General features: G+C 44.8%; 1 protein-coding gene across 1 annotated transcript in view; it reads left to right on the top strand.

Moving 5' to 3' along the window:
* Positions 1-13,875, top strand: part of pelp1 (proline, glutamate and leucine rich protein 1) — a 15,767-nt gene extending 1,892 nt beyond the window's left edge. The window contains exons 4-19 of the mRNA XM_030723330.1: positions 80-229; positions 376-447; positions 620-679; positions 770-926; positions 3,149-3,281; positions 4,438-4,525; positions 4,700-4,788; positions 4,892-5,005; positions 5,563-5,713; positions 6,179-6,332; positions 6,444-6,499; positions 6,804-6,937; positions 7,733-7,835; positions 9,493-11,124; positions 12,377-12,685; positions 13,346-13,875. Coding sequence (XP_030579190.1) covers positions 80-229; positions 376-447; positions 620-679; positions 770-926; positions 3,149-3,281; positions 4,438-4,525; positions 4,700-4,788; positions 4,892-5,005; positions 5,563-5,713; positions 6,179-6,332; positions 6,444-6,499; positions 6,804-6,937; positions 7,733-7,835; positions 9,493-11,124; positions 12,377-12,685; positions 13,346-13,438 — 3,495 coding nt within the window. The 3' untranslated portion in view covers positions 13,439-13,875. The remainder of the gene's footprint in view (positions 1-79; positions 230-375; positions 448-619; positions 680-769; positions 927-3,148; positions 3,282-4,437; positions 4,526-4,699; positions 4,789-4,891; positions 5,006-5,562; positions 5,714-6,178; positions 6,333-6,443; positions 6,500-6,803; positions 6,938-7,732; positions 7,836-9,492; positions 11,125-12,376; positions 12,686-13,345) is intronic.

Below are 13,875 nucleotides of genomic sequence, written 5' to 3'. Positions count from 1 at the left end.
CTCCTCCGTTGGAGCCCAGGTTGTACATGAAAGCAGCCTTTTTCTTTTAATAAAAATACCTTTTTATGTCCTTTTCTAGTCTCAGGCTCCAGTTCAGACAGTCCAGCTGGCGGTGAACATCCTGAAGGACTTGCTGCAGTACTCATCTCAGCTAGCAGAGCTGGCCAGAGAGGTCGGCCTTAACTCCATCCTGGGCATCCTGACGTCTCTGCTGGGTCTCAAGTCGGAGGTGAGGTGTGAGGACGGTAACTGGGTTGATCGTGATTATGTTTAATTATGCCATGAAGACACTGGATCTATCAATCTGTTATTATTCAGTTAGCTTCAGCTTTCTGAACTACCCTATAGCAGTTACATATTCTCCTTTGATTCCAGTGTGAGCTGGCAGCCATGGAGGGAATGATCGCCTGTATGACCTATTATCCCAGAGCCTGTGGGTCCCTGAGGGTGAGACTGTTGGGGCTGTTTTTTTTTTCTTGGTGCCGTTCATCATGTTGCACAGTTAGAGTGTGACAGATCAATCAGCAAAATAAATGCAAACATGCATTTTAGACTTTGGAAACTTCAGATCTATTATGCAGCCTATAGTAAGCATCACCTGTTTTTTGTTTGCTTTAAGGACAAGCTAGCAGCCTATTTCCTCTGCAAAATGGACAGCACAAACAGGAAAGCACAAGAGGTTTGACATTCTTACAAAACAAGTACCAAGTCTTTTTTTTTTTTTTTTTTGCGAAGGTTTTAACCCTTTGTTTCGATGTTAATCTGTCAGATGGCCTGTCACTGCTATGGTCGCCTGCCCTGCCTCGGCGGCGTGCTGGACAGAGGGCTCGGGGCCGGCAGAGCCGAGGGCTGGACCAATCAGATTCACTGCCTGCTGGCCTCCGCCAACGGCCTGCTGGCTCAGCTCTACCAAGGATCAGAAACAGGTGCGTCTTTCTGTGAGCAGTGGTTGTGTGTCAGGTGTAGCTTTTTTTTTCTCTGTCCATGTACTGTTGTGTTTTTCACAAATTACATATTTTGATTATTTTAATTTTTTTAAGTGAAAAGAAGTAAGTACATGTACACCTTAGTAACCAAAGATAAAAACAAGAAGTTCTTCATATGTTAACTAAATGTTTCATGAACTAAAACCAGTCTCCCCTCCAGCCAACTTCCCGTGTATCCTAAAATTAAAATATTTAATACTTCATTTTTAACTCTGTCTCAACTTTGTTTTAATTGTTTCTGCCACGATAAAAAGAAGTTATAAAACTAGACTATAAACCAGAGGAGCAGCTGGAGAGCTTTGCTGACAGAAGTGATGATGCAGTGCTACAAACTGGGTTCACTTTGCAGCAGAAAAGTATTTCTGATATGTTGTTTATACTATAAAAGGATCTGTTTTAATCTAAGCTGTGACATTTTCCTAAACCAAGTCCAGTGGTGTCTGCAGCTAATATGATGCCTGAAAACTAAAACCTAAAAAAAAAAAGGAAAAGATGTTGGAGGTTTTTAAGCTATTCATCCACCATAAAAACTTATGTGTATTAAGCACACCTGTCCACAGAATCATTATCTTCCATTCCAACCTCTCCACCACCCTGGACGAGACCAAAGAGCTGCCAAAGGATCTCAGGGACAAGACTGTAGAGCCGCACAAGGCTGGACTGGGCTACAGCACCATCAGCAAGAAGCTGAAGGTGACAACTGTTGGTGCAACTATTTGGAAATGGAAGAAATATAACATTACCATCAATCACTCTCAGTCAGTGAAGATAATAATGAGAAAACCACAAGGGAGGATCTCGTTGGTGATCTGAAGGCAGTTGGGACCACAGTCACCAAGAGCACCATTGGTAAGACACTACGCTGCAATGGATTGAAATCTTGCAGCGCCTGCAAAGTCCCCCCCCCCCCCCCCCCCCCCCCCCAAGATGGCACATGTACAGGCCCATCTTAAGTTTGCCAGTGAACATCTCAATGATTCAGTGAAGGCTTGGCATCAATTAAAATGTAGTGTGTTGGAAGGAAGAGTAACGCTGTGTATGACCCAAAGAACACCATCCTCACAGTCGAGCACGGAGGTGGAAACATTTTGCTTTGGGGCTGTTTTTCTGCTAAGAATACAGGACGACTTCACCGCACTGAGGGACTAATGGACGGGGCCACGTGCTGTGAAATTTCGAACAAGAAACTCCTTCCCTCAGCCAGAGTGCTGAAGATGGGTCGTGGATGGGTCTTCTAGGATGACCATGACCAAAACATATTGGCCCATTAAGGTCATGGAGTGGCCTAGCCAGTCTCAGACCTCAGTCCTATAGAAAATCTGCGGAGGGAGCCAAAGTGTTGAGTTTCCAAGCGACAGTCGAGAAACCTAAAGGATTTAGAGCATTTCTGTAAACAAGAAGTGGGGTCCAAGTACCCCTGAGATGTGTGCAAACCTGGTGACCAACTACAAGAAATGTCCTACAGCTGTGCTCACCAACAAGGGTTTCTCCACCAAGTACCGAGTCATGTTTTCTTGGGGATTAAATACTTGTGGTGGTGCTGTATGTGGGTGGTATGACCTGGCCAGCACTGTTGTAATGCAGTAGCATCTGCTCTCTGGGCCAACAGAAGATGGTCATGACAGTGGAGTGAGGTGGGAACGATTGACTTGGACACCTCAGGCCCAAACTAAGCTCTCTTTCACCAGGGAAGCTGGAGAGATTCCCTCTCTCCATGCTTTCAGGAGGTTGAGGTGGTAAATCTGTGTGACTCCACCCCTGTCCCACCACTCCATTTTGTAATTAATGTCCCCTACTTGTCATGTGACCACAAAGGGCCCTTGCCACTTGGACAGTAGTTTAGAGCTGGACAAATGAAGTGGTACAAGCACTTTGTATCCCAGTGTGAATTGTCTGAGTCTAGCCCCTCTGTTGTACAGGCCTTGCTGATGTTCCTGGGCCTGGAGCAAATTTTCCCAGGAGAGCCTGTCCAGTGTGTGCGGTTTTGTTCTTAAAATCTATAAAATCTGATATCAGACTTTTATTCTGTCTATGTTGATGACATAGTGGCCCAAGTCCTGTTTTTAAGATGAATATCACAGTCTGTAATGAGTTTTATCTGGTTTTACTTGAGTGTTGTGTGCTGATGGTGCAGGTTACTCAGTTACTTTTTGCGGTCACAGATGGAGCAATGCAGTATCAAGGTCCCGGGGTGGAGCTGGCCTTTCCTCATCTCGACCAAACCGATCCCCTGCTGCTTCTGCAGCTCCAGCACAGATACACCGCTGTCTGCCTGGCACTCAAGCACACACTTAGGTACAACACACACACACTCACACTCAGATTACCAGAGCAGATGTTTTTGTTGCGTATAGTGCTCTCTGACCTTGTGGATGGTTTTAATTCTACATGGAAGTCGTGGGCCTCTTCATTAAATGAAATTTCACTTTTGAATTTTGCAGCATGAAAAACTCCACATCTTTCTACGTGTAGTTAACTGTTATCATTCTGCTGTGCAAAGAAAACCCAAGAAGACTTGTTGGTTAGCCTTGCTTGCCCTAGGTTAAGGTCAAGGATGTCCCATTGTTTTTTACACATAAACCCTTTTAAAACTAATATTTGTGCATATGCACAGGTTTTTAAACCTGGGAAACCTTCTTAAAAAATGTTACACATTCACTGGCGAGTAGAAAGGAGCATGGAGGCCAGTTATAGTTTGGTCTTTGGTATGTTAGTGTGTACTGAAGGAGACAACATGTTCATAGCATCATAGTGTAAAAAAGGAAAATTGTGGGAGGACAATATCCAGCCATGTGCCATGTAGCTGGACATAGAAATACCTGTGACTACTACATAGTCATGAGATCCCAGGATGACTGCTGCTTACACCTTTTTCCACTGAACATAAAAGCCATGTGTCAGTGAGTGTTAGGGTAGGAGAGTCTTCACAGACACAGAGCAGCCGGAGGCAAAAGGCCTCCTCTCTATCTGTAGTTCTGTGTGTTGTGTTTAATGCATAATTCACAGGATCTGCTCTGACATTATCCACCATCTCATGTACTGATGAGAAGGGCAAGAAGTGGAGTACACCCTGGACAGGTTGCTAGTGTAGCTGTCTTCTGCAAATTTATAGGTGGCGCTATAGAACCATTTTGCTATCCCCTTGTCTGAAATCATTGAAATATATGAAATAGGGATGCACAAAGTTTCATGAGTTTTTGAGCATGTTTAGGGCCTCAAAAAGCATGAAAATTGAATTGCAGAAATAATATTAAACGGTGCAATTACAACAGGGCCTTCACACTTTTATAGCCTGGGTCCATCTGACAGACATTAAATGTTACATGTAGCAGACATGTCATATGTACTTTCAGAGGCCCCTGTAATGTTGTGGAAATGGTTAATCAAGCCTGTAAGAGCAATAATGTGCAGCAGGGATTCACGTTATTCCTTTATTGTTTCCTTCCATCAGAGTAGATCCCGCCTCAGCTGTTCGCCTGCCCGTCAGACTAATACTCAACCTGGTGTGCCGAGCCCTCGCCGTCAGCTCCAAGAGCATAGTGAGCGCCCACACACACACACACACAGACAGGGATAGTAATGAACAGAGTTACTTTAGTGTGAGTGAATAGTACTGATCCTAGAGTGTGTGTGTGTGTGTGTGTGTGTGTGTGTGTGTGTGTGTGTGTGTGTGTGTGTGTGTGTGTGTGTGTGTGTGTGTGTGTGTGTGTCAGAATTTAACAGGAGATGGAAGTCTGAGGCTGTTGGTTCTCCCCATTATACACACCAACACGCTCGAAGTCCTGTCAGGTCTAATCGCTGCGTGAGTACTTAAACACACGTGCACACGCACAGGATGTCTGCTGATTTCAGCTTTAAATAGGCTTGTTGTACAACTTCAGATTGATTTGTACTGTGTGTTACAGGGTGCATGTGGGTATGGTTCAGTACTCTGCAGTAGTACAGAGGCTGTTTTCTCAAACACTATCTGCTTGGTCGCCTCTACCTGAAGCCAGTGTGGGACAACAGAGGGCCTACAGGTAACCGACAGCCTTATACAACTGCTACATTTATACACAGCTAATAGCGACTAGTGCAAGAGTGTGTTTTGTTTTTTTTGTTTTTTATATGTATGTATGATATGGTTGTAGCTACAATTTACAGATGCTCCTAAAAGCCTTGCATGCAATCGACTGTCTGCTGTGAAATCTAACAGAAGAATAATAAGAAAGCGCTGCTGCTAACGTAGGCTCATTGTTTTGCTCAATGCCCCAAAGTGTCCTTAAGCAAGACACTGCCTCGTGTAGCAGAGCAGCAGCATGTGTGTTTAAATGGGAGAATATTGATGATGACCATTTACCTTTTTATTATTAGGAGAATTTTAATGTTTTAAATGTCAGGATAGGAAATGTTCTTTGGTTCAGGGCCAGGATAGGGAAGAAGGTTGTAATTGGAAGATTAAATGAAAATCCTGAGCTGTGTAGGAAGGAGGAGGCGGTTTTAGTAACATTGTGGGAAATTACAGTCTGAGCTGCAGCCCTGCAGATGATGTAATAATACATTATCAAGTGTTCGTGTCTTCTCCTCCTTCCCACAGTGCAGTGCGGGTGTCTGTGTATAGAACCTTGGAGCTGTGGGTCCAGGTTGCTGGAGCATCTGCTAACATCCTTCAGGGAAGCCCTGGCCACTCAGAACTCCTCTTTAACCACCTACTTGGTGACATCACCCCGGGGGCAGAGTCTATTAAGGTAGGTTAAATTTGCATGTGTATTGAATGTACAATAAAAAAATAAAATAAAAATTTAAGCACTGACCTTTATGAAACTGAGGGGAACCAGGAGTTTGTTGGTAAATGGACTAGTTCTTATATCCTCTGGCTGAGCACTCAAAGCACTTAAACAACACGTTTACATTTACCCATTCATACAAGCACTTCCATGAGTAACTGAGCTAAGTGCTTTTATTGTCCAACATTCACACACATTCATACTCCAACGCTTGCATCGGAGAGCAACTTGGGGTTCAGTATCCCGAAGCAGCCAGGAATCAAACTGCCAACCTTCTGATCAATAGGTGACCTGCTCTAGCTCCTACAGCTACAGCCACCCTGTTGGCAAAAGTGTTGACCTCTTCTTCTCCTGTGTGTGTGTGTGTGTGTGTGTGTGTGTGGGTGTGGGTGTGGGTGTGGGTGTGGGGGGTGTCCTGTTCTCCAGCTCCGGGCTGGGCTTTCAGCTGATGTTGTTCCTGGAGGCAAACCTGGCCCTCGGAGGACAAAGCAGCTGGTGATGGCAGATGCAGTTGGGCCATCGCTTCAGAGGAAAGGGGACCGTCTGGCCAATCAAGACACCTGCCTTGCAGCTGTCAGGGGTGAGATGCACACTAAGTTTAATGTTATCTTACATTGTGAGTTTATTGGTTTCCTAATCTTATGATATTCTGATACTAGATCTGATCAGATGGCTTTTTTCATCCTTATAGCTCTGAGGCAGATCATACAGACCAGCGGCACACTCTTAAAGGACGACATTCACAAGGTAAATGTGATTTGAAGCAACATTAACATGATTTCTTGAACAGAAAATGCAGATTTTTCACTCTGAACTACCAAAATAATGAATGCATGCTTAACGCTACAGCAGCATATATTCATTCATTCCAGCAGGGTGCAAATAACCAGTGTGTGGATCAAGAGGTTGCACACATTGTGATTTTCTGTAAATACAGTGTAAAGTAAGACTCTGACATAAGTGGTTTTGCTTTGTTTTGGGGTTTTTTTCTCCCAAGGTCACCTCATTCTGATGTTTTTAATAGCAATAACGTGTCCTTGATTTCTTGAAGCGACTCCATGAGGTGGTCCTGCCACTGTGTGTGCGTCTGCAGCAGCAGCAGTCGTGCAGCAGCAATGCATGTGAATCTGCAGGGAGTGTGAGTGGGCAGTACAGCAGCGCTCTGACTCGACGGGAACTGTACAGGTACTCCTTCACTCACACACGAATGTAACGATGAACAAAGTGTTGGCCTTCATCAGACTGGATTAGGGTCTGAACTGCTACAGCTTGAATTTGAATGTGTTTACGTACAACTTTTGGGAACAGTGCTGGAACTTGGGTCTTCAAACTTCTAGTCTAATTAATGCTTCTATTAAATTTAAACATTTCAGTTAAGAAAGCTCTCAGCAGTTAAAGAACACATTTGCAGTTGTTACAGAGCGACCTGATGGACCTGAGCACTTTATACTCCAAGCAACATTCACACAGCTCTTTATACTGTGCCTTTAAGTGCCATCTGACCCTCACGTGCAGACTGGAGGGGCAAGGGATCGAACCACCAACCTTTACACCATTCTGGCACCTCTGTTCTTTAGCTGCAAGAATTCACTTTAATTATATGTAATCATACATGGCAAATGGACTGATTCTTATATAGCACCACTGTGAGCACTCAGAGCGCATATACAACACGTCTTCATTCACCCGTTCACACATTCATACAAGCACTTGAGTGGAGACTGTGAGCCAGGCCTTCTCATCCAACATCAGTGTCTGACCTCACAAATGTGCTTCTGGAAGAATGGTCAGAAATTCCCATAAACCTTGTGGAAAGCCTTCCCAGAAGAGTTGAAGCTGTAAGGGGTGGTCCGACATCATATTAAACTCCCTGGATTAGGAATGGGATGTTACTCAGGTTCATATGTGTGTGGGGGCAGATAATATAGTGGTAATATAATGAATATTGGAGTTAAGGAGTTTCTCTGTATGAATTTGCAGGTTGTTGCTGGCTCTGGTCCTGGTCCCGTCACCCTGTTGGCCTCCACCTTTGACCAGTGCGGTCTCAATCTTCAGTAATGGCCGCACAGACAGGAATGTTAAGGTGAGTCAGAGCATTTAAAACATGGAAAAAGTTCATAAAGAGTGTAGTAACATGAGTGGATGGAGAGATAAATGTTCTTGATCTGTGTGTTCAGCCAAACCATGAAATATTTATTAGGGGTGGGACTCGATTAAAAAAAAAAATCTAATTAATTAGGAGCTTTGTAATTAATTAATCGAAATTAATTGCATTTAAATCACATTTCAATATTTAACATGATAAATATTAATTTAAGTTTAGTTGATGAATAAATCAATATACATAAGCTTAAACTTCAAAATGTTGTTTATTTTCCCACCAGTCTGCTACACAGACCAATGAAGGGTGGAAGTGCTCCTGTGATAAGCAAACATCTGAAATTAAAGTTAAGCATCATAACTGGATAGTTTTATTCAACATTAATGTCTCACTTGTTATAGTTGGAAATTAATCATTCGCTCAGCTGTATTCCTTGATGTTGAAATGTGTCATGCTTGTTTTAACAGCTTATTGTGAATTAAAGACTTAAAATTAAACCACAAAAAGGAGAAAAAGTTTGTTCTCCGTTTAACCAGCTGCTTTTACACAGCTGTGCTTTGCACTCACGGTTGCTAGGCGACATGAGCTACGCACAGGTGACGGCAGCTGATATGAAGGCTAGCTGCTCACTTCCGGCCTTTGTGGTGTTCGTGGGCTGTGAAGGACGTGGGCCGGGTCCTTCGAACGATGCGGCCGCTGAATTTTTGACATCGTGCGTCGATATAATCTGTATGCCTGGAACTCGTGCACTGAGAAACGTTCTGGTGCAAAGTGCGATTAAAATGCCTTAAAAATTTTAATTAGTTAATTTCCCCGTAATTAATTAATCGAAATTAACGCGTTAAAGTCCCACCCCTAATATTTATAGATGTACACAAGTCTGTTAGAAAGGCTGCAGCTACTCAGGAGTTCAGTCAGCAATCTGTAATAATGAACCGCACAGGAGACCTGGCAAAACCATGGGAAGCTTTGGTTTTTCTGGGGAAATGTAAACAATTTTGCGATTACAAAGTTTCTGAGTAACCAAATAAACAATCAGCGATAAAGACACGCTATGCTGAAACCATCAGCTGTACTGGATTATATGAAATACTTAAAAATGACCACAACAGGTCTCTCTCAGCTAAACGAGTTCATCTTTCATATGGCAGCAGTAGGATACAAGGGTTAGGCTTGTCAGACAGTGCTGAATCATCACTTCACCAAGCAGTCTACTTAAAATCAGAATCATAACTAAAGGATCATATATAACTGTTTATAAAAATACATAAATAGAAAAAGTTGCTTTCATTACATACACTAATGTCCTCACAACTTAACAACAACCTGCAAACCTCTGTTTTCTTTCTATAAGCCAGTTGAACTTGTGCGGAGCGTTGATGTCCTTTGTGTGTGCGTGATTATCAGACCTGGGCATTGTGAGGGTGCGTTAGAGCCGGCAGATTTGCACATACCAACTTTTAGGTTCAATGCAGCAACAGGTCGGACTGAGCTAAACGAATCTCTTACTGTAGTCCAACAGACCTGGCAAAAAACCATCACAGTTGTGTGTCTGTGCAGGTGTGGCAGCTGTTTTGTTCACATTAATGTTTTTAGTTTTTAACGACAGGCTGATCACCCCCTCTGTTCCATTTCTCAGGTCTCTTCATTCTGTGCTGAGGCCCTGACCATCTGTAACGTGATCCTTCATCCCCGCACTCCCTCCATCGCCCTTCCCTTACCACCCCTCACCATGAAACCTACCGCCACGACTACAGTCCTCCCCTCTTCCCAGGGATCTGCCCCTGGACTAACTTTGCCAACCCTGCTTGGAGGTCCTGCCCCTGGTCCTCCTTTCCCCTCCCGTCACTCTCTCGGTCTGGGCCCTCCTACCCTGCTGGGCTCTTTTGAGAACCACCTCTCCCTGGTTCAAGGACTGCCAGGCCAGGGCCCTACCACAGGAGACATGATTCTGTCCCCACATGCTCACCACCAGCCAGACCCTGCAGGGCTGGGCCCTCCGGAGGGGCAAAGACCTGTGTTTGTGCGCTTTGACAAAGAGGAAGCAGAAGATGTAGAGATCTCCTTAGCAAGCGACTCTGATGACAGCGTGGTCATTGTTCCTCCAGGGATGCTAAACATGGAGACCCAGCAGGATGAAACAGCAGCAAACTCACAGAACATGCTCTCTGCTGCGCCAGGTGGCGCTGGTGTCACACTGCCAGGAGGAGAATCTGTCACCATGGTTGCAACCACAGCAGCCACAACCACAATTGATGGAGTCTCTCTGCCCAATGACCTAGCCGTCTCCTCCCCCCTGCTTACTGCTTCCACCACCTCCATCAACTCATTTCCTCCTCCCAGTGCCTCAGTGGTCTCCCTGGTTCCACCTTTGAACTCCAGCACATTTACAGCTCCACCTGGTGGTCTGGGGGAGTCATTGTCTGGCAGACCGCAGCTTCAGCAGATGCTTATGCAGCCCTCTACAGCGAGCCAGTCTGGTCCTATGGGCATACCGCTCCAGATGCACCTCCAGAATCAGCTAAGTCAGCAGGGGCGGCACCTCCACCAGCAACCAGCTGCACCTGCCAGCAGTGAAGATTCTGCTGTCATCAATATCAACAGCACTGATGATGAAGAAGAGGATGATGAGGACATAGATGAAGATGAAGAGCTGGAGGAAGAGGAGGAGGAGGGGCTGGATGAGGAGGATGAAGAGGAGGATGTAAGCGAGTTAGCTGATGAGTTTTATGATGGGGAGGAGTATGAGGAGTTAGATGAAGAAGAGGGTGAAGAACTGGAGGAAGAAGAGGAGGAAGATGAAGAGGAAGAGGATGGGGACATACCGCCACTGGAGGGAGTCGAAGACAAGGATGGAGAAACAGGGATACAGGAGGGGAAGCTGCTCCAAGCACAGGTCGATGAAGGACAGATTTCTGGTTTTAATGTGGAGGGAGACGCAGAAGGAGGAATCGAAGAGATCCAAACTAACAGAGCGCTATTTGGAGAGGACAGGATGAAGATGCAGGAGGTGGAGAGCATTGGAGTCCTCGAGGAGGCTCGAGAGGGGGAAGTGGAGGAGGAGGACAGTGAAAGGATGGATGACCCCACTATGCCACAGATCCTATGTGTCACTGGTGGAGCAATGGAGGAGAGGGAGGAGGCTGAGGAGGAGAGGGAACATGCAGAAGGAGCAGTGCTGCAGAAGGGGGAGGAGAGTTCATGGGAGGAGGGAGCCAAGGAGAATGAGCCGGCAGCTGAATCTCAACAGCCAACCAATCAGAGTCAACAGGTACTTCCTGCAGCTTTAAAATCCCACTGATGGGAAAAGGTGTTAGACTGCACTGAGTTACATTAAAGAAAGAAATGTAGAATAGATAGAAGCTGAAGTTTAAGCTTCAAAGAGTTGAATTCCTTATTTATTCCTCTGAAGCTCAGTGATGACTTTATGTCATCTGTTTAATACACGTCAGAGTGTTTAAAACAATGCAGCTTTTTTCTTTTTGGAACATCTTTTGTGCAGTTTGTGCAGAGTGGAGTATAAACAGAGTGAAAAGAGGGGAATGAAAAGAAACAGTGCATCATAGGAACCCCCCAGCAGCCTAGGCCTATAGCAACATAACCAAGGGAGGGTTCAGGGTCACCTGTTCCAGCCTTAACTACAAACTTTATAATAAGGGAAAGTTTTAAGCCTAATCTTAAAAATAGAGAGGGTGTCTGTCTCCTGAATCCAAGCTGGGAGCTGGTTCCACAGAAGAGGGGCCTGAAAGCTGAAGGCTCTGCCTCCCATTCCAGTCCCTGTCTGTGCTCTAGCTGCAGCATTTTGGATCCAAGATCCAGTCTGTTTATAGGAGCATCTGTTCTAGGCTGCAGCCTCACTGATTAGGCTGTGATGCGTAATATTCCAGTACACAGTATGATAGCTTGTGAAACAGCAGCACAGGTGGATGACCTGAGCTGATAAAGTGCCTCTGTTCTCATGTACTTTCAGATTTAATTGTCATTCTGTCTAATAAAATCTTTTTTCATTGGACCACATGACTGCAGACTGTGCAATGGTGTAAGGCACCTTTAGATTGTCCCACAATCCAAGGACAAGTGAGCTGTAGTATGAGCAGGCCTGTTACAGACCGGGAGATTAAAGGAAAGGGAGGGAAAAAAGGGGGAAACGGGAAAGGGTGGCAAGAGGAACCCTGGGAAAACAGCAGCACAATAGAAGGTTGCATAAAAGTTTATCAGTACAATCAAGGCCACTGATATCCATGACACACTTCACGGAAACCAAGCTGTTGCTTTCAGCAGCACCCTATTGAGAAAGTAGACCTTTGTCATAGACAGGAAAAAAGAAACAAAAGCACTTCACTAATGTTGCTGCTCTTTAAAACCACCTGTGAAGGTCAGTAATATATAACAGCACATGGAGCATTACTGCACCCTCCTCTGATAGAAATGTTTTTTCCTCCAATATTTGATAAAAGAAGGTGATATTTTTATAACTCTGTTACAAGTTAACCACCTAAAGCTGGCTCTGCTTATTTCTCCAGCACTCAGAAGCTGAACCTGCAGAGGAAGCCGGTGTGAGCCATGACCAACTTCCCAGTCATCAGGAGGAACAGCTCGAAGCTGCTGAAGCAGGAGACCTGGAAACTGGAGATCCTGAAAACTCAGCAGAACCAAATGTGACAGAACGACAGGACGCAGACACTGAACAGAGCAGCGAAAAGGAAGCAGAGCAGCAGGAGGCAGAAGGAGGAGGAGTGGAGAGCAGTGAAGAGGAGGGAAAAGGAGTCAAGAGGAAGCGAGAGGAGGGACAGGGCAAGGAAGAGGCGGAGCAAAGTCCTGAGAAAAAAAAGGTATTACTTTTGAATCAGGTGTTCACTCATTAAGATGCTGCAGACTGTCTTATCATTAAAGGCACAAGCAATATTCAGAAGTGCACTTTCCAAACCTCGGGCCTGGATATGAAATTATTAGGTTGCACAAAACATGGTCTGGTTGTCTTCTGGAAGGTCTGAAAGGTCCTCTGTTGTGCATGATGGAGGACAAACTCCTGATGGAGCTGAGAGTTAGGCTACGTTCACACTGCAGCCTTAAGTGACCCCCTCATGCGACCTGTATCCGATCTTTTCATGCCAGTTTGAACAGCACAGATCCGCTCTTTTCAAATGCGACCTGTGTGTGTGGCCAGGTCCCGTTACGCGGACGAGGGAAGGAACTCGTGCGTGACTTCTGCAAACATTAAGCGCGCTAGCTACATGTGACGTTATCGCGTCCTCTATGCATGCGAGACATTTTCAGCTTCATCTGCTGTTCATACACAGATCACATCCAAGTTGCATATATTTGGAAATGTGAACGACCACTTAAACAAATCGGATTTAACAGAAAATCGGAATTGGGTCACTTCAGGCCGCAGTGTGAACGTAGCCATAGTGTTAGATAAGTAAAGGGCTTTAAGTGCGATATAGTCTTCTGATTGTAACTTCAGTGTGAATGTTGTCGCTGTCTTTCAGATGCACGATGAAGCCATGGCATCGATGTTGGCTGACTTTGTCGCCTGTCCGCCTGATGATGAAGATGGTGCCTCTGGATCAAACGCCTCATAAATATTTGCCAACCTGAACTGATGTGATTGACGTTAACACTGATCTCTGGCTTCTGTTAGCAGAGTCTGACAAAATACTGTATCATTAGTCACATTTCCATGATTTAGTTACCTCATAAATACCCATCCCCCCCCTTTTTAACAATATTGACAACTTCTGGCTGGTCAGACTTTTTACCTGGTTACATCCTCCAGCTTACAATTAGCATCACGTCTAAGAGACAACACAGACAACAGTCCTCAGTGAAGCCGCCCAGCAAGGAGGCAAAGCTCTTTGAAATGTGTTACCCAGAATGCTTTGTTGATCTTTACAACACACAATATCATCCAGGTAATTTACAGTTTTTTCAGTTTGTTTGCATCTTTTTTGCTGTCTATGGTTTGGCATCTCTGTCATATGCTTTGTTAAAAAAAATAAAGTAAAATGTATCTCCGTTA

The sequence above is a fragment of the Archocentrus centrarchus genome, unplaced genomic scaffold (assembly GCF_007364275.1).
Source record: "Archocentrus centrarchus isolate MPI-CPG fArcCen1 unplaced genomic scaffold, fArcCen1 scaffold_24_ctg1, whole genome shotgun sequence".
NCBI classification, from domain to species: Eukaryota; Metazoa; Chordata; class Actinopteri; order Cichliformes; family Cichlidae; genus Archocentrus; species Archocentrus centrarchus.
The sequence above is the reverse complement of the archived record's forward strand: the minus strand, read 5'-3'. Positions and strand labels throughout refer to the sequence as shown.